Source organism: Microcebus murinus, chromosome 12 (genome assembly GCF_040939455.1).
Source record: "Microcebus murinus isolate Inina chromosome 12, M.murinus_Inina_mat1.0, whole genome shotgun sequence".
NCBI classification, from domain to species: Eukaryota; Metazoa; Chordata; class Mammalia; order Primates; family Cheirogaleidae; genus Microcebus; species Microcebus murinus.
The window spans coordinates 91454966-91473131 of record NC_134115.1 but is presented as its reverse complement, the minus strand read 5'-3'; the positions used below and the strand labels follow the sequence as shown (position 1 = coordinate 91473131).

Genomic DNA, 18166 nt, shown 5'->3' with positions numbered 1-18166 from the left:
CCTACACTCCGCATGTCCACGGCAATTTAGTAGAAAATCATCCTTTAAAAAAATCCCTCACCATGAGAGGCTGAAAAATAAACTATAAAAGGGAAAACCTAATGTGTGTCTAGCCCCCTCTCAGTGTCAGCCCTAACTGTCCCCTTTGTGTCCCCCCTCTGGTGTGGGGGCCCCAGGTGGGTGGCCGGAGCTTCCTACGTGTCCCCGTGGATATAAACAGCCCTTCCTTTTTCAGCTCCTCAGTAGGAGATGCAGAAAATGCAGGCTCTCCGGCCTTTCCTGTGACCACATAAAAGAGTAAACGTGAAAACAGTAGAGCAAATAAAGAAGTATATGAAACGTCGCACGCGTGTGTGCGTGCACATACCCGAATAAGTGCGTGCACACTTGGGTATGTGAGCACACGCTCACGTGCGTGTGCCTTAGACACCAGGAAAGCTCTGTGCATGGGAAGAGGGCAGTGGCACTTGACCCCTGGTTGGGGGAGACCCCCTGTGCTCCCACGCTGGGCCCTAGAGAAAGTGCTGGAAGATACCAAACCCTAATGCACCTCGGGGAAGGCCCTGGGCCTCCTCTCGGATGTGCTTTCAGGCTGGAGCGAGTCCCTCGTGTGACGAGGCCATTTAGGCCAGTGCTTTTAGCGCTTTTAGCCGTGGATTCCTTTATCTGGGCCCAGTCTCGTGAGGAGCACCAGATGTACGGGGAGGCAGAGGTCACCCTCAGCTGCCACTCGGCCCACCGTGGCCCCTCGGGACTTTGGGGCAAGGGCTCTGGCGCTCCAGGGAGCTCAGGTGGCGAGGGGCAGATGAGTCCGGTGGGTGGCCGGATACACACACAGAGGCGGCCGGATGAGCGTGGCTCTCTGGCGTGGGCTCCGGCACGTGGGCTCCGGCACGTGGGCTGCCAGTGAGTCCAGTTGAGACTCAGAAATTCGTTCTATGCCAAGTGGCCAGGGAGGGCGCAGTCCAGCCCACGTCCCAGGTGGGCCTTGAATCAAAAGTCCTGCCCTCGCCCCCAGTAGGCCCTGATCCGGGCATCGCTCGGAGGCTGACGGGAGGTCTGCGTCACCGGCTCCCATGAAAGCTAATCTCTGTTTCCAGGGTGACCCAGGCCCTGCCGGCATCCCCGGGAAAGACGGCCCTCCAGGACTGCGCGGCTTCCCTGGGGATCGGGGGCTTCCTGGCCCCGTGGTGAGTGAGGGGCAGGCGGGGGGTAAACTCGGGAGTGTGCAGCCCTGGGTAGGGGTCTGTCCCCTCTTGCCTTTGACCCAGGCCATTGTGCTTTGCAGGGTGCTCTGGGACTGAAAGGCAGCGAAGGCCCCCCCGGCCCCCCGGGCCCTGCGGTGAGTCACAGGCTTTCGTCCCGTCTCTTCCTTGGAACCCACCCCGGGCCAGACGGTGGGGTCCTGGCAGCCGAGAGGGCGAGCAGCTGCCCGGGCCACCCTGGGTCCCGCGGGGGACCTGGTGGAGAAGGTGCCCTTCGGCAGGGTGTGGACGGCATGTCCCCAGCTGGCAGCCGGGACGAGGAAGGGGCCCAGGGCACGTCACATGGGAAACGGGATACCAGGGTGGCCCGCCCAGCGTTCTCCCAGGCAGAGCAAGGAGGAGCCCACAAGCCTCTCGAGGGTCTGGGCTGGCCAGTGGGGCTGGGCCCCAGGGTGCGTTCTAGAGCCGGCTGCCCAGTAGGAGCCGCCCTGCGCGGGCTCGAGGCCCTTTCCCCAGACCTGTTGGCGGAGGGATTTTTGCTTGCTCTCTGTCAAACTAGGGGGCCCCCTCCCCACTTTATGATGCTGGGTATGAGAGGCCTAAGGATTCCACGTTCCCCAGCCACTAACTGTGGTCTGGAGGCCTTGGGGGCCATGTGGGGGGCTGCCCCCGCCCCCCAGGTGGCATGACCACAGACTCTCACCTTTCCTCTGATAAAGGCGGGTGCAGGGCCGGCCTCCTGGGCAGCAGTGGCCTCTCCGTGTGACCCCTAGATCAGGCCAGGTGCCCACCCCCCGTGGGCAACGCTGCCTCTGGGCAAGTGAGCTCTGCGCCCACAGGCCCTGAAGGCGGGAGGGGCGCCAGGCTCCTAGAGGAGGGGGCTCGCTGAAGGCAAGCTCGGGAGGAAGGCTTGTCGGGTGTCGGGGGCGGGGGGCATGTGAGCTTGGAACACGAGAGGAGAGGAGCTAAGAGGGCCCGAAGGCTCACACGCCTCCACTGCTGGACCCGGAGATTGTGCGTGCAGAGGGCCGTGGGGAGCCACAGTGGGCTCTGGAGTGAGGAAGGGGTGCTTCGGGAGGTCATGTCCAGGAGGTATGACAGCTTTTGAAACAGACCATTTTCTTGCCCCTCCCAGGGCTCTCCGGGGGAGAGAGGTCCAGCCGGTGCTGCCGGGCCCATCGGAATTCCAGGGAGACCTGGGCCCCAGGGTCCTCCAGGGCCGGCTGGAGAGAAAGGGGCTCCCGTAAGTACGGCCTTGGCTTGGGGGAGCCCTCCCCTGGGAGGTGCTGGGGTCGACCTCCCGGCCAGCCTGCCCTTGCCCCTGTGACGTCCCCACGAGTGTTTCCCTGGGGACTTGGGGAACATCTTCCGGGACGTGTGTGTCCGGAGGTGTCTTGACTGAGGTCTGTGGGGAGGAGTCCGAGTGGCGGCCACGTTCTCGCAGCCAGGGGGCCGAGCTGGGGGGGCCCGGGGGGCGTGATGCTGGCAGGGCTCGGCCTGTCCACACCTGCACGTGCCGACGGACGGAAGGAGGGAGGGGCCGGAGGCAGTCTGTCCCCTGTGGACTTGGACTTGGTCCCCCTCCGGGTGCCACGTGTGTGGATGGGACACAGCTGTGCTGTGTGCGACGCTCCTCCCTGCTGGCCCGAACCCACGGCTGGTCTTTTCATGGGAAAGGAGGACATCTGGGACTGGGCACCCCGCTCTGTTGGTCTGGGGCAGGCGTGCAGCGGAGCTGTCCAGCGAGGAAGGGTGGGAGGCGGACAAAGGGAAGCTAGGACTTTGTCCTCGGTGCCCACGACAAGCCGGCCTCTCGGTGAACCCCGAACCCTGCGGCTCTGTGAAGCCCCAGGGGCAGGGAGGAGCGTGTCTGAGAGCTGCCCCGTCGCGGATGAGCCCCCCTTCCTGCCGAGGCGCCTCCCGCCAGCCCCTCCAGAGAGAGCCCACGCAACACCCTCACGTCCGGGAGCGGCTCTCCCACGTTTGACCCCTGCCCCGCAGTGCCGCGGCCTCCCGCCTGCCCCTGCGTCCCGAGAGCCACGGACGCCAAGTCCAGCTCAGCCCCTTCTCCTTCCCAACTCGGGGAGGCCCGGGGAGCCTGCGTTCAGGGTGGAGAGGCGGGGGGGGGAGGGCGCTTCTGCAGATCTCAGCACGGGTGAGTCCCATCGAGTCAGGCACGTGAGCGAGGGGTTTGTGTCGGGGAGGCGCGATTCGCCCTGTGCGTTTCGCTCACAGAGGCCCGTGGGTGGAGAGCACAGCCCGTGCTCCCCGGGCGAGAGCCCCCCGAGAAGGCACGCTGGGAACATCTGCGCCGCTGAGAATCCGTCCAATAAATATGTTGCTGGCCGTTTCGGTGACCCAGGATCCGGCTGGATTCCGAGCCGGAAAACTGGAGCATATTGGTGTCATTCAGCGCACGTGGGCAGAGTGCACAGGTGTCAGGGGACACGGTGCAGTTGGTTGTTTCAAGAGTAAATATTTAAGCAGAAACCGTGCCGGAGCAGCTCTGTCCCCGGAGAAGCTTGCTGCTCCCCCGGAACAGATGCAGAGAGGACAAAAGGTCAAGAAAAGGTCGGGGTGTCTCCGAGAACTCCCGACCTGGCCAGCCACGTGGGAAGCCGGTTCCACGAAAGCCCGACCCCTCGCCAAGGCACTCTCTGGCCTCGGCAGGGTAGAAGTGTGCACGAATGAAACCGAGTCCGGGGAGTCGGAAGTGAGTCGTGCAGGGAAGAGATGGTAGGACGGGATGGTGGCGCAGGACAGACGCCGGTCGAGTTTAGGTCCAAACACCGGACGCACGTTTTCTCCCCTGCGCCCCTCCCCAGTGGGTAGGCCCTCTGTCTGTGTGTCTGCTGGCGGGCAGGGATTCCTGCTGGGGCGAGAAAGTTCAAGCGGCTCTCAGGGCCATGTGACGGCTGGTAAAACTGAGAAAGTAGGAACTCAGTGGGGATCTCTGGAGACTGCCACAGGGCAGTGAGGAGGAAAATGAATCAAAGTTATACGGATGCGAAATAATGGGGGTGTCTATGCACATCCGTGTGCGCGTCCATGCCCGGTGCGTATGTGTGTACCAGTGCGTGCATATTCATGTGTGCGTGTGAACATTCACGGCAGTGTGCTTGTTCGTGCGTATGTACACATATATGGACATGTGTGCATGCACGTCCTTTGGTGCATGTCTGTATGTGTGTACATGCATATTCATGTGTGTGTGTGTGTGTGCAGAGATGATGCCTGCAGAGAATATAAAGAGCCAGAAAGTTGGCGGAGGCTGGCGCACAGGCCCTCCTGCTCACTGGCTTAGATAATCCAGGCACAGGCTCAGGAATTTGGTTGGCCGGGTTTGAATCCAGGCTCTAACCATGCCTCAGTTTCCCCGCTTCATAGGATGAGTGTGGACTGAGTGGAGTGAGGCAGCAGAAGTTCTGGCTGGAGCCCCCCGGGTTGCGGTGACGGGCACTTGCAGGAGCACCCACCTTCCCGCCCAGGAGTCCCCCTGGGGTGATGAGCTGCTGGCGGGAGGTTCCCACGCCGGAGCCACGTGTGACCAGGCGTCTTCTGTCCCCCAGGGTGAGAAGGGCCCACAAGGCCCCGCCGGCCGAGATGGTCTCCAGGGTCCCGTGGGGCTCCCCGGCCCAGCCGGCCCCGTGGGGCCTCCCGGAGAAGACGGGGACAAGGTAAGCGTGCAGAGTGACGCTCGGCCACGCCCGGACAGGCCAGCCAGCGGGGAGAGGGGGCGGCGGGACGCCCGCGGGCCCGGGCAGCCGGCAGGCCCAGCCGGGGACCCCCTGCAGTCGCGGCGAGAGAGGACGATAGAGCAGCACACACGTGGAGGCAGGGAATGAACTCCCTGGCCTGCCCGTGCGCGCTCGGAAGCCGCTTGCCTCGTGTGGCCTCTCGGGGCCGCCTCCAACGTGCCGCTGAGTCCAGAGCACGCAGGTGCTCCCCGCCCCCACCGAGCATTTCCATTCTGAGCCCGCGCAGCCGCTGTCCTGAGGTTTTACTCGACATCTATTTTTAAATGTCTTCGCTCGCATTATCAGGGCTCCCTGCCATTAGGAATGTGCTTTATAATCCTCACGCTATTATCGCAGGACCTTGTCTTTATACTTCACTTAATGAACACAGCGAAGCTTAGCTCTTCGGCTAACTTTCCGTTTATGATAGCTCTCTGGTGACATTTCTGACTTTGTCACCGCCGCATAGGTGACGCCTTGCATCTCGGTGGAAGACAGCCTTGCCCCGGCAGAAACCCCGGAGAGGATTTTAATAACTTCCGTGGAAACACAGTGACCGCATTGCCTGTTGTTGTTTTGTCATGTTAGCAGTCCGATCTGGAAAAGCAAATGATTTCAATTCGGCCTTTCCCATATTTTCAAGTCAAAACAGCATCAGATCAGATCAGACCTCGTCCCTTTTAGCCCTTATCTTGAAAAGGAAATCAAATTAATGTGCGGGAGCATTTCCTCCTAGGAAGCTTACAGGGCTGCCTGCAGAGGACGCTGTTCTTCCCAGGGGGATTAATCCCGGGGCACGGGAATGGTCTGAGCAGGCTGTGGGCGTCTAACGGAACCTTCCACATCTCCCCGCAGGGCGAGATCGGGGAGCCGGGACAGAAGGGCAGCAAGGGAGACAAAGGTGAACAGGTAAGCGGCAGCGCCACGCCACGGGCTGGCCACGTGCTCAGGGCCACTCGTGGTCCCGACTGACGTGGCTGATGACCGATAGAACACGTGGCTGAAATCTCGAGTGTGTGTTTTTGGAGATCCTCTGTGTGTGTTCCTGTGTGCGTATCTGCGAGTGAACCTCCCGGTGTCACAGTGAGCAGGGGGCATTCCCAGGTGTGGTGGCCTGCAGCCAACCGGGCAATTCCGTGCCTGAGATTTTCGGTTCTGCAACCTGCTCGTAGCCCTGGAGGCTGAAGAAACCAGAATACTCTGGCAGGGGCAGCGCCATGGACCACCTGCTAATTTCCCCTGTTTTTGTTCTTTCACCTGTTCAGAAATACTAGTGTGTTCTTACAAAAGCCCGTCCCTGTCCTAGCGGCTCCTTCCCGATGGCGGGAAGGGTCTCCTGCTCTCCAAGCAGTCTGCCCCCCACAATATGTAGATTCCGGGCAGGAAAGAGCCCTGCTCCTGGGAGCCCTGCCCCTGGGCCGCGTCCTGCCCACCACGTGGGCTCCTGCTCCTGCTTGCTTTCCTCCTCCCGCGTCCTCTGGGCTGGCGGTTTCTGGAAGGCAGCGCATGACAGCGGCTTGTGCAGGGTGGGGCTCGAGTGCCTTGGATGAGCTGTGTGCTGCCATATCCTTGTCGAGTGGGGTCTCGCGTGCTCATGCTTCGGGTGGGTGGTGGCCCCGGGGTGATGCCCAGTGGGCTCTCGGGAGACGTTGGGAGCAGCTGCCTCTGTCACCATAGCGATATGCCCGGGGCCGAACCAAGATCCTGACCCACTTCCCAGGGCCTGCGGCATGGCCCGCACCATCGTGTTGGTGTTCCCTCTGGTGAATGACACGTTTGGGGTCTGAACCAATGACCTCGGGTGCATCAGCCCCCCCTACCCCCACCCCGAGCTGACTGTTCCCAGTCCGGGCGGGACACGGTCCGCCCCCTCCCTCGGCCTCATCCGAGATTTGAGAACAACCCCCGCTTCTGTCTTGCTCCCCGCAGGGTCCTCCCGGGCCAACGGGTCCCCAGGGCCCCATCGGACAGCCAGGCCCCTCCGTGAGTATCTGCGGCCGGCGACCGTGGGAAAGCCCCGCACCCCTCGGGCCACCGTGGTGCCGTGACAGGTCCTCACCGCGGCTCAATGGTTTCCCCGCAGGGAGCGGACGGCGAGCCAGGTCCCCGCGGCCAGCAGGGCCTGTTCGGGCAGAAGGGCGATGAGGGTCCCCGAGGTTTTCCTGGTCCCCCCGGGCCAGTGGGACTGCAGGTGAGTGCTGGGGTTTCCCCACATGGGGTCCACTTCAGATGCCCCCCTCGCCTGGCTTTTTAAGAATGGGGGCACTGGCTGGGCCCCCATCCGATCAGAATGCTGAAAATTCCCAGAATTCCAGGCATCCCCAGGTTACTGCTCTTATTTAAACAGTTGCATGTATGTCCATGCTCATTGTAGAAACTGATAATTCATTAGAAAAAAAATGACTTCTAAATGTCACCTAGAAATAAACTACAAACATGTGGGTACATTTCATTCCTATGCCTTTTTTTTTTTTTTTTTTTTTTTTTTTGGAGACAGTCTCACTGTGTTGCCCGGGCTAGAGTGAGTGCTGTGGCGTCAGCCTAGCTTACAGCAACCTCAAACTCCTGGGCTCAAGCAATCCTCCTGCCTCAGCCTCCCAAGTAGCTGGGACTACAGGCACACACCACCATGCCTGACTAATTATTTTTTTCTCTATATTTTTAGTTGTCCAATTAATTTCTTTCTATTTTTTATAGAGATGAGGTCTCGCTCTTGCCCAGGCTGGTCTTGAACTCCTGAGCTCAAATGATCCGCCCGCCTTGGCCTCCCAGAGTGCTAGGATTATAGGCATGAGCCACCGTGCCCGGCCTCCCATGCCTTTTAAACTTGTGCATTCATGTACGTGCAGGCGCACACGTAATTTTGTTCGGTTTTTGCAAAATCCAAATTCTGTCGTATGTTACGTAGAAAATTGTACGCCGCTCTCTCCATCTTATGTTTTGAGGTGTGCTGAATGTTGTTAAATGTGCTTTGAACAAACGGCTTTTTATTTATTTGGGAAACATGATTTTTAGTCACTACGCAGTAACCCGGCATCTGGTGGTGACATAATTTATCCAGGCGTCTCCCTGCTGTTGGCTCATTAGGTTTTACTGCTTTATGGGACCGGCCGTAAGCACCTTTGTCATAAATCTTTGCGTTCTTCCCTGACGGTGTCCTCGGGCTGGCTCTGAGCCTTGGAACCGGGACGTCTTTGTGGGTAGCTGGGCTCGCAGCGGCATGTTGCAGGGCCTTTGGAGGCTCAGCGCCTCGAGTCGGGGCGAGGGTGAGAGCTGTGTGTGTCTGACAGCGCAGGGCCTGACCGCGCGTTCCCCGTTCCAGGGCTTGCCGGGACCCCCAGGCGAGAAGGGTGAGACCGGAGACGTGGGCCAGATGGTGAGTGTGTCTGGACGCCGAGACCTTGCCGGGGCGGCAGCCGGCTGACGTTTGGGGAAGTCTGCGTTTCCTCTGGGCTCAATGGCCTCCCCCTGTCCCTAGGGCCCCCCAGGTCCCCCCGGCCCCCGAGGACCCTCCGGAGCTCCAGGTGCTGACGGGCCACAAGGCCCTCCGGGCGGAATAGGAAACCCTGGTGCTGTCGGGGAGAAGGTAAGGCCTCGTGCCCGTTGCAGTAGCAGAGCTGTGACTGAGGTGTGTGCATGTGTGTACACGTGTGTGTCCACGCAGAAGTGTGCAAAGGCTTGGCTGAGTCGTTCCTAGCAAACACATTTGGAAACTTAGAAGAAGATTCGTGAAATGGAACTCGCAGCTCTGCCGTGTTCACTGGTGGCAGCCTTCTGCACCCCACCAGCAGAGCCCCCGCCACCTTCCCCAGATTTAGCAAGGGTGGAAGTTTCATCCAGTCCTGGGAGTGTGGAGTGTCCGTGCCTCCAGTTTCCACTTCCGCCGAATTCTTTCCTCATAGCCTGGGGCCTCTCCATTTGATCTGGTGGATTTTAGGGCCTAAGCCCTTGGGATGACTCAAGGAACATGATGGACCTGTGTGTGGCTATGTGTGCATGTGTGTGCATGTGTGTCCATGAATGTGCATGAGTGCATTTGGGCATGCATGTGTTCATGTGTGTGCATCTGTGTGCCTATGTGTGCCTTTTGTGTGTGCACATCTGTGTGTGTGTATGCACATGTGCTAGGTGGGACTCCATGCCAGTGCTGCTGAGTCTGCCTGATGGTAAGGTACTTTCCTTTGCTCCTCTGGACAAGAGGGCAGACAGGAAGGTGCACCTGTGCACTCGAGTCCCTATGGGCCGTTTCCAGAGCTTTCTTTCTGACATCGGCCATGAAATTGAAAGAAGCTTTCAATCACTGCTCATTTTTTGTGATACAGATATTAAAGAGAAATACTCCCTGCCGTGCCCACGGGGGATGGCGGCATCTTTCTCCCACCGTCCCTTGGCTGCCCCTGCCCACGCCCCCTTCCCTGTGTCCGTCCCGGTGGCCGTGGCCCTGAGGGGTGGGTGCGGCTTTCTCCCTGCCTCTGCCCTGCTGTCCCCAAGTGGAACACTGTCCCGTCTGCCCACCTCGCTTCTCATCACTCCACAAAGCCCTCGGGGCTTAGTTCTCGGGAAAGTCTTCCTAGACCACCGCATCCCCTACAGTCCGCACACCCTCCCTGTGTCCATCACGTGCCCCCTCCAATCCGGGGAGCCGTCTGGGGACCCTCCCTGTGTCCATCACGTGCCCCCTCCAATCCGGGGAGCCGTCTGGGGACCCTCCCTGTGTCCATCATGTGCCCCCTCCAATCCGGGGAGCCATCTGGGGACCCTCCCTATGTCCATCACGTGCCCCCCTCCAATCCGGGGAGCCATCTGGGGACCCTCCCTGTGTCCATCACGTGCCCCCTCCAATCCGGGGAGCCGTCTGGGGACCCTCCTTGTGTCCATCACGTGCCCCCTCCAATCCGAGGAGCCCTCTGGGGACCCTCCCTATGTCCATCACATGCCCCCTCCAATCCGGGGAGCCATCTGGGGACCCTCCCTGTGTCTATCACGTGCCCCCTCCAATCCGGGGAGCGGTCTGGGGACCCTCCCTGTGTCCATCATGTGCCCCCTCCATTCCGGGGAGCCGTCTGGGGACTGGCCGCTGTCCCACTAACCCCTGGGTCCCCGGTACCCGGCGGCCTGCAGGTGGGATTTGGCAGGTGCTTGGTGCTGGGGCCGCGGTTCCCATCAGCGCCTAACGGTGCCGCGTGTCTCCCTAGGGTGAGCCTGGCGAAGCGGGAGAGCCTGGCCTTCCGGGAGAAGGAGGCCCTCCGGTGAGTGACTCTGCGTGGGGGTGGGACTCGCCCGAGCGGCCGTGCGGACAGGTGCTGGATCAGAAGCCCTGGCCTTGCCTCAGTTTCCCCATTCATAAAATGGGAGTTATATGATATGCCCACCTCAGAGTTACGTAAACAAGAGGGCATGTTGTCGGGGAGTGAGCACGTGTGTGCATGTGTGTTTGTGCGCACATGCACAGACTTTAGTGACCGCCTGTGACTAGTGACCGGCAGTGGCTGCTGTCAGTGATGTCCCAGGCCCTTTCTCGGGCTGCCGTAAACGGGGGGCAAGTGTTGTCACCCCATCACACCAACATTCACTGTGCAGCCAGCCCGAGGGTGGTTTTGGGCCCAGGCGGCAGCTGGGGCAGCAGGTGGCCAAGGCCTCCTGGGTGTTTAGCTGCCACCCCCACCTGAGCACCGTGGTCCTGCCCGCCATCTCACCCGGGAGTTGGTCCCTCCCTGAGAGCTGCATCTTGGCCCCAGAGAGCCCTGGAAAGCCAGGGCCCCTCCGCCCATCTCGGGTGCACACGGGGCTGTGGCTGTCCCCCAGGCCGGTGCCTGCCATGCCAGCCCTGAAAGCTGGACCCTGGCTCTGCCCTCCAGGGACCCAAAGGAGAAAGGGGAGAGAAGGGCGAGTCCGGCCCTTCTGGTGCTGCTGGACCCCCTGGACCCAAAGGCCCTCCCGGAGACGACGGCCCCAAAGGCAGCCCCGTGAGTACTTCTGTGATGCTGGGGGCCCACAGAGTGGGGCCGAGGGTCCGCGCATCCCAGAGCATCCGGACCTGTCGGCAGGGCGTGCTTTGCTCTGGGAATGGCTATGGGCCTGTTGCATGTCTTGGGGTAGTTTCTCCAAAGTCTAGAGGTTTGCACGCCAGCTGCCAAGCGACATGGCGGAGGTGAGAAAGAGCAGAGGTGGGTAGAGGAGAAAGCCTCTGGAGGGAGGGTCACCTACACAGACTAGCAGCCGCCGACGTGCACGCACACAGCAGTCACCCCCGGGGGGTGCCCCGCCTCTGGCCTGCCCGATTAGGCCTCAGGAGTGGCTTCGGAGAGGGATGTTCTAGGAGCCTGAAGGCCCAGGCTTCGGGCTCTGCCTGGAGCTCCCGGGAGTGGACGTGTGGGCAGCACGCCTGCCCCTCGAGTGCCTCTGGACAGCAAGAGACCGGCTGAGCCCTGCTCTGCCCGCCCCCGGCCAGGCTTGTTGGCGTCACTGCACGTGACAGGGCTTCCGGGTCACGGGGTCCCTTGAGGTGTCAGAATTGTCGGACTGCTCTAGGAGCCGGACGGCGGCAGGTGGTTTTCTGGGGCAGTGACCGTGTGGCCGAGTGTGGTCTCGGCAGGTTGCTGATGGTCGTGCCTGCCTCTCTCTCCTTTTTAGGGCCCAGTGGGTTTTCCTGGAGATCCCGGCCCCCCCGGAGAGCCCGGCCCTGCGGTAGGTGTCCAGGAGGGCAAAGTCCCTCTATCACCTTCCCCTTTCTTCTGGCTTCTTTTCGCCGAGTCCTCGCTGGGGCGGCCGTCACCTCCCGATGATCGGGTGGAGAAACCGTGTCACCCCTTGAGCAGCCGTGTGCTGGGGCCAGGGTGGCTCTGATCTGGGAAGGGCTGAGGATGCAGTGGGGCACTAGTGGGTGAACTCAGGGTGTCCCCCCTTGAGCAGCCGTGTGCTGGGGCCAGGGTGGCTCTGATCTGGGAAGGGCTGAGGATGCATTGGGGCACTAGTGGGTGAACTCAGGGTGTCCCCCCTTGAGCAGCCGTGTGCTGGGGCCAGGGTGGCTCTGATCTGGGAAGGGCTGAGGATGCAGTGGGGCACTAGTGGGTGAACTCAGGGTGCCATCTAGAAGAGAGCAGGAGCCTGGTTCTGTCCCCGCAGGGTCAAGACGGTCCCCCTGGTGACAAAGGAGACGACGGTGAACCTGGGCAGACGGTGAGTCCGCAGCCCGACCCGGCTTCGTGGTGGAAGGTGCCCGTGTGCTCCCGGCACCTTGCAGCTCGCTCGGTTCATTTCTGAGAAAAGCCTGAGCCCAGCCCCCCGTGTGATTCCCAGCTGGGGCAGTGGCTTGCAGGCTCCATCTGAGGGTCGGTTAAAAGCTGTGGACCCTTTTCAGAATGGGAAGTGCGTGCTCGGTCCTGGCACGTTCAGTCCTGGCAGTGATTTTGCTCACGGCGCCCGGGCTCGCAGGACCCGGCCCCACGCCCGGCAGTAGCGGCAGTGTTTGTTTCCCTGTACCTGAACCCCTATCCTCTCTGGCTGAGCACCCCACCCACGGGGCCCTCCCTGCCTGACTGAGCTCGCACCAGACATTGCAGAGTGCTGTAAACACTGCCTCGAGCCAAGACTATCTCCCTGGGATGGATGGACTCCAGCAGGCCCCTGGGCAGGATGCGGCTTGGAGGGGACCCCTGAGGCCTCTCGGGCCTCCCTCGCCCCTCCTGCACCCCCCAGGGCAAACTGCTTCCAGGAATCATGGACCCAGGAGCAAAAGTTCTGTGTCACTGGTTTGCCGTGGGCAGCTGTGCAAAGAAAGGGTTAGGGACACAGCTCTGGGGCCAGATTCTCCGACAGGTGTTCCCATTTCTCCACGTCCTGGCCTTTGCCCTGGGGACGGTACGTGTCCCCACTTCTTCGTGAGGGGATGCTAAGGACGCCCCTTGCCAGGCTGCAGTGAGGATCACGCCCATCCTGGGAGAGCTCTCCCCCAACAAGCGGCCAAACCGCGAGCCGGGGCTGTGTGCTCATCAGCGTGGAGGCTGCAGCAGAGAAGCCCCGGGAGACCCTCTCTTGGGACCTCACGTGCTGGCCGAGGAGAGATTAGATTGAAGCTCTGGGTGGTTTGCCACGGTTTCATCTAACAGGCCCTGCTGCTAATGCTCCGTGTGTTCTTTCTCCAACACCAGGGATCCCCGGGCCCTACCGGCGAGCCAGGTCCGTCCGGGCCTCCAGGAAAAAGGGTAAATAGTTCTGCAAGTGACGTCCTTGGTGTCAACGCCCTGCATGACACGCGTTCCCCCCCCGGGCCCCCCGCCGCCCTGCCTCCCTCACCGTCTTGGCTCACGTCTTGGCTGGGGCCGGGGTGCTCAGAGCAGCCCGGGTGGGGAAGGTGCTTGCGTTCCGAGTATGTCCTGCACTCAACTTCCTGCTGCATCGTCTGGCTGCAGAGCCGCTGGGCCATGTGCCAGCGCTGACACCATCCGAAATATCCATCCTGGGGGAACAGCAGCCACAGAGCTGAGAGACTCCCTTTCCCCGGCTCAGATTTTACGCAAAACTCGGGACAAATGTCAAGGCATTCTTTGCACAGGGGACGGTCTAGTCATTTCCCGGTGCTGCGATGAACGGAGCTGCCTGGTGTGCGCCCAGGTGCGGGAGGCCACCCAGCACTCACGGCACCAAACGCTTCTGCAGACGGCCTGCAGGGCCTTTCTCAGGGACTGGGGTCCTCGGGACTCACGTTGGTGGCAGCCAGGGGCAGACCCACACCCCGCGCCCCTCCCCGGGGCCCGGGCCTGTCTGCGTCCACGTGCTGAGCTCATCCCTCCGCTCCTGCAGGCCACACAAGCCACTGTTGTTCTCTTGCTTGTTCCAGGGTCCCCCGGGCCCCGCAGGCCCTGAAGGCAGACAGGGAGAGAAAGGAGCCAAGGTAACGTTTCGGCCGGGCCGGGCCATACATAGGCCTTCCAGAGGGGAGCGGTGGGTGGGAGGGGCAACATGTGGACAGAGGAGGTGACACGGCCTGGGAGTGGCCTCAGGGGTCCTGGCTCCCGGGCAGCCTGTGCAAGAGAGCTGGTTCTCTCTGCAGGAGGCAGCAGGTGGGGGCTCGGGGCACGGGTGTCTGGTCCTGGCACCCAGCAGCCTGCTGGAGGGGGGCGAGCAGGTGTGGGTGTTGGGGGTCCCAGGGCTGAGTCCCACTGTGCCAGAGGGCCGGCCACACTGCAGCTGCCCACCCCTGCAACGGGGCATGATGACAGTGCCCACCGCAGGGGGCTGAGGGAAAGACGGGGGCCCATGCAGGGAGCACAGGGCCTGGCCGCCGGAGCACACAGGAGGCCATCCTCGAAGTGAGGTGACCAGTGGGCCTGGGATGGTACCGTCACCTCCCTTCTGGGGATGCCTGTCGTTAAATGACACAGCGGTGGGGGTCTCCAGGCTCCACCCTTGCGTGGGAAATAGTGGCCGTGGTTGGCGTGGTCGGGGGCGGCTGGGCAGCCGTGGGCTGAGAAAGTTAGCAGGGTGGAGCGTGGGCCAGGGCAGCCCCCGTAGCAGTGTGGGGGAGTGGAGCAGCCTCCGATGCCCCTCCGTGCTCGCTGCCCTGCAGGGAGAAGCCGGCCTGGAAGGCCCCCCCGGGAAGACTGGCCCCATCGGCCCGCAGGGTGCCCCTGGGAAGCCGGGGCCCGACGGCCTACGCGGGATCCCGGGCCCCGTGGTGAGTGGGCTGCGTGGGCCTGGGCGGGTGCAGGGGCTGCCGAGGGCGGAGGCGTGGGGCCCGGGCACTCACCTGGGGGTCTCTGTGTTTCAGGGTGAACAAGGTCTCCCGGGGTCCCCAGGCCCGGACGGTCCCCCCGGCCCCCTGGTGAGTGACATTCCCCAGGGCAGTGGGGGCGGGCTTGCCACCTAAACCTTCCGGGATGAGGATGAGGACTCTGACCCCTCTGCCTCCTCCCATAGGGTCCTCCAGGACTCCCCGGCCTTAAAGGAGACTCTGGTCCCAAAGGTGAAAAGGTAAGGGGACCTCAGGCACCCCAGCAAAGGGAGATGGGCTCTGCTCTGGGGCTCGTCCCTACCTGCAGGGAGCCCGGGCAGTTTGGGAGGTCCCCACGGCCCCGAGAGCTGGCACAGAACCTTCTGGCTGGCGCCCAGGCCCCGGCTGGAGGGCGTTGGGTACCCCAGGAGCAGCTGCTGGCCCTGGACACGGTGGTCTCAGCCCTCCCCGAGGTGGGGGTGTGTGGGTTCTGCAGCGGGACAGAGCCCGTTCGCTTTTTAATTCATTTTTAACAGGTGGTGATTTTTTGCTACTTACATTGACTTATTTACAAACGTAAAATGTACTCACCAGCCAAACAGGTGTATGTAAAGAAGACGATGAGGTCTCTTCTCCATCTAATGTCTGCCCCGCCCACCCCAAGTCCCAAAACAGGGACAGCTGGGGAATCCTTCCAGAGCTTTCTATGGGCTCATGAGCATGTAGAAAAACATAAACAACCCATATAAAGCACATGCTGTAGACTTTTCATTTTAAAGGAAATAACAAATGATTACAGTCTCCGTGATTCTCTGTGGCTTTCCTTCTGTGTCCTTCCACAAAGTTTCGGTTCCTTGTAAGAGCAGGTGCACGCACTCACCGTCCACAGAGGAGAGGGGACACAAGTAGAAAGACAGGCGTAAAAATTGCCATGCTGGAGCAGCCCTTCCGTCCCTCTGGGCTGTGTCTGTATCTCTGTCTGTTTCCAGGTGTGACTTGTGCCTGTGGTTTGTCTTCGACCTGTCTATTGAGTTTGTTCCTTCCAGGAGATGCTCACTGGTGGCTCGCCCGTGGCTCCGTGGCTTCCGTGGCAGGGCTGTGCCGTGGCGCCCATGGGCCCGCCGTAGCCAGGTGTGAGGCGAGCACCCCTCTGTGTCTTTGCTCGCCAACAGGGTCATCCCGGCCTGATCGGGCTCATCGGACCTCCGGGTGAACAGGGCGAGAAGGGCGACCGTGGCCTCCCCGGCCCCCAGGGCTCGGCCGGTCCTAAGGGAGAACAGGTGCGTGAGTCGTCCTCTTGCCCTGGGCTGGCAAGAAGCAGCTAAGAACCCCGGACTCTCCTCCCCAGAGGACCTGGGGCCGGCAGGAGCCTGGAGGGGCGTTCTCGTGTCCCCAGACCCAGGCGTCCTACTTCGCAGACGGGGACTGTTTCGGGACCGGGCTCTCCCCCAGGGCATGGGGAGCTGCGCTGACCGGCAGCCGGTGCTCCCTCCGCGTTGCCGTGGTGGCCTCAGAGCTGGAGGGACTCAATCAGAGCACGTGTCTCCAACTCTGAGCGGGCAGGAGCCTCTGACCCCACCAGTGCCCAGGAGGACACAATGGTTGTTGGTGGCATCTGCCAGCATCGCTGAGCAGTGCCTGGGTGTCCGTGCCCCTCCTCCTGCCCTGCCCCAGATGCACGCAGCGGGCCCCAGATTTTCCTGGAAGCCACTGTAGCTGCTGCAGTTTGCAGCCTCTGCAAACCACAGCCCGGGGACCCCTAGCCAGACAGTTCCCCCTGCCCTGCGACTGGGAGTCACGTGGACATAGCCTGGCCTGGGAAGGGTGGCATGTGCCCCGGAGGCAGGAGAGGGGATGAGGGGACACGCTGTGTCTCTGCTCTTCCGCCATGAGGGCCACGTGTCCTCATCTAGCCTGGGAAATCGCCACGTCCCAGGAAGGTGTGCACGGCACACATGTGTCCAGCAAGCCGTGCCCACTTCCACCCGTGCCGGGCCTGGCAGGTGTCAGGACGCAGGGGACAGAGCAGGAGCAAGCAGAGTCCCCTCGGCTGGGAGCACAGTGGACCCCTCGCTGGGCCCTGGGTGGCTGCAGGGTGGTGTTGGGGGGCAGAGCTTGTTGGAAACCCTGCCATGGGCCGTCGTCCTCCTGGGCCAATGAGCGTTTCCCACCGGCCAGTGTCCCCAAGCCACAGCAGCACCCTCAGAGCAGCGCTCTGGCCCAGGGCACGGTGGCCCGGCCACCCTGAGTATCAGGGAGGAATCCAGGTCCCCACAGCCACAGGGAAAGCACCCCTCTGTGTCCACCCTCCTGGCTCACGCGCCCCGCCCCACACCGTGGTCCTGGCCGTGCTGCCGGTGGCAGGTGCTGACCCAGAGGTGCGGGCCGGAGGATCTGTGCACTGCTCAAAGTGGCCCGAAGCCAGAGTCGTCCCTGCACGCCCAAGGATGGGGAGGAAGGCTCCCCGGTGACAGCAGGCTGCCGGCCTTCCACCACCCTGGCTCACGGCTTAAGCCCGGGACAGTCTGTGCGGAATCTGGGGCTCAGGTGCAGGGGCTGGGCAGGACAGACAGAAAGGGAAAGACCACCTACCTGGGCTTCTTTAGCGGGGAGCCCCACGCCATGAACAGAGACAGAGGCGGGGTTCAAGTCTGGGCCGGGGTGTCCAAGCGATCGTTTCTGTGTTTCACACAAAGCATGAAAAGGGGTGTCTCAACCCACAGAAAGTCACCTCCCCATGGCCCTGCGGGTGCAAGAGAGTCCTTCCAGCCTGGACGGGGCAGCAGCGCTGGGGGCTGTCAGCCGTGGGCTGGATACTCAGGCCAGCCCGGGGGGACGGCTCCCTGGACAGTGCTCCGGCCCCAGGACTGGAGAGCAGCCAGACACAGGCTGTGACGGGCCAGAGGGGACCTGGCACTGCACCGCACCACGGTTCCTCATCTTCTGAGGGTGATGGACTTCATTCTCTGCTCTTTTTCAGGGTATCACTGGTCCTTCCGGCCCGCTCGGGCCCCCTGGCCCCCCTGGCTTGCCGGTGTGTATCTGGGTGGGGTGGGGGGCGGGGGGCAGGGGTGAGCAGTTCAGGGCCTTGGTGTGGGGCTGGAGGGTTACGTACAGTCCCGTAGACAGCAGAACAGGGACCCCAGGGTACATTTGCCCATGAACCCCCCACTGGGGTTTTAAATGACAGGAGCAAGGAAGTGGGGTCGCTGGGCCCTGGGTTCTGGTTGGGGCTCTGGGTGGGGAGGAGCCTCTGGCTCTGGGCTCGTCAGGAAATGAGGACACTTGTCTGCGGTCTGTGGGCATTTAGGGGAGGTGGGGGGCAGTGTCTGGCTCTCCAGGCCCCCCAGTCTGCAGGAGCAGGCCAGCATGACCCAGACCTGAGAAGTTGGGGTCCCCTCCTCTGGCTCCCCAGCCTGGGGCCCCACACATTGCCAGGAGATAGTACTCCAAGGGCATCCTGGAGGTCTGCGCCTCTACTTGCCCCTACCCAGTCTGTACGGGCTGGGCCT

General features: G+C 62.1%; 1 protein-coding gene across 2 annotated transcripts in view; it reads left to right on the top strand.

Annotated features, from left to right (window-relative positions):
- The window catches only part of COL5A1 (collagen type V alpha 1 chain), a 159478-nt gene that overhangs the window by 122476 nt on the left and 18836 nt on the right, over window positions 1–18166 (top strand). For both annotated transcript variants that reach the window (XM_012782112.2, XM_012782111.2), the window contains exons 40-59: window positions 1101–1190; window positions 1289–1342; window positions 2341–2448; window positions 4775–4882; window positions 5798–5851; window positions 6872–6925; window positions 7026–7133; window positions 8265–8318; window positions 8421–8528; window positions 10138–10191; window positions 10801–10908; window positions 11576–11629; window positions 12068–12121; window positions 13093–13146; window positions 13782–13835; window positions 14511–14618; window positions 14712–14765; window positions 14861–14914; window positions 15827–15934; window positions 17635–17688. In XM_012782112.2, the coding sequence (XP_012637566.2) occupies window positions 1101–1190; window positions 1289–1342; window positions 2341–2448; window positions 4775–4882; window positions 5798–5851; window positions 6872–6925; window positions 7026–7133; window positions 8265–8318; window positions 8421–8528; window positions 10138–10191; window positions 10801–10908; window positions 11576–11629; window positions 12068–12121; window positions 13093–13146; window positions 13782–13835; window positions 14511–14618; window positions 14712–14765; window positions 14861–14914; window positions 15827–15934; window positions 17635–17688 (1494 nt within the window). The remainder of the gene's footprint in view (window positions 1–1100; window positions 1191–1288; window positions 1343–2340; window positions 2449–4774; window positions 4883–5797; window positions 5852–6871; window positions 6926–7025; window positions 7134–8264; window positions 8319–8420; window positions 8529–10137; window positions 10192–10800; window positions 10909–11575; window positions 11630–12067; window positions 12122–13092; window positions 13147–13781; window positions 13836–14510; window positions 14619–14711; window positions 14766–14860; window positions 14915–15826; window positions 15935–17634; window positions 17689–18166) is intronic.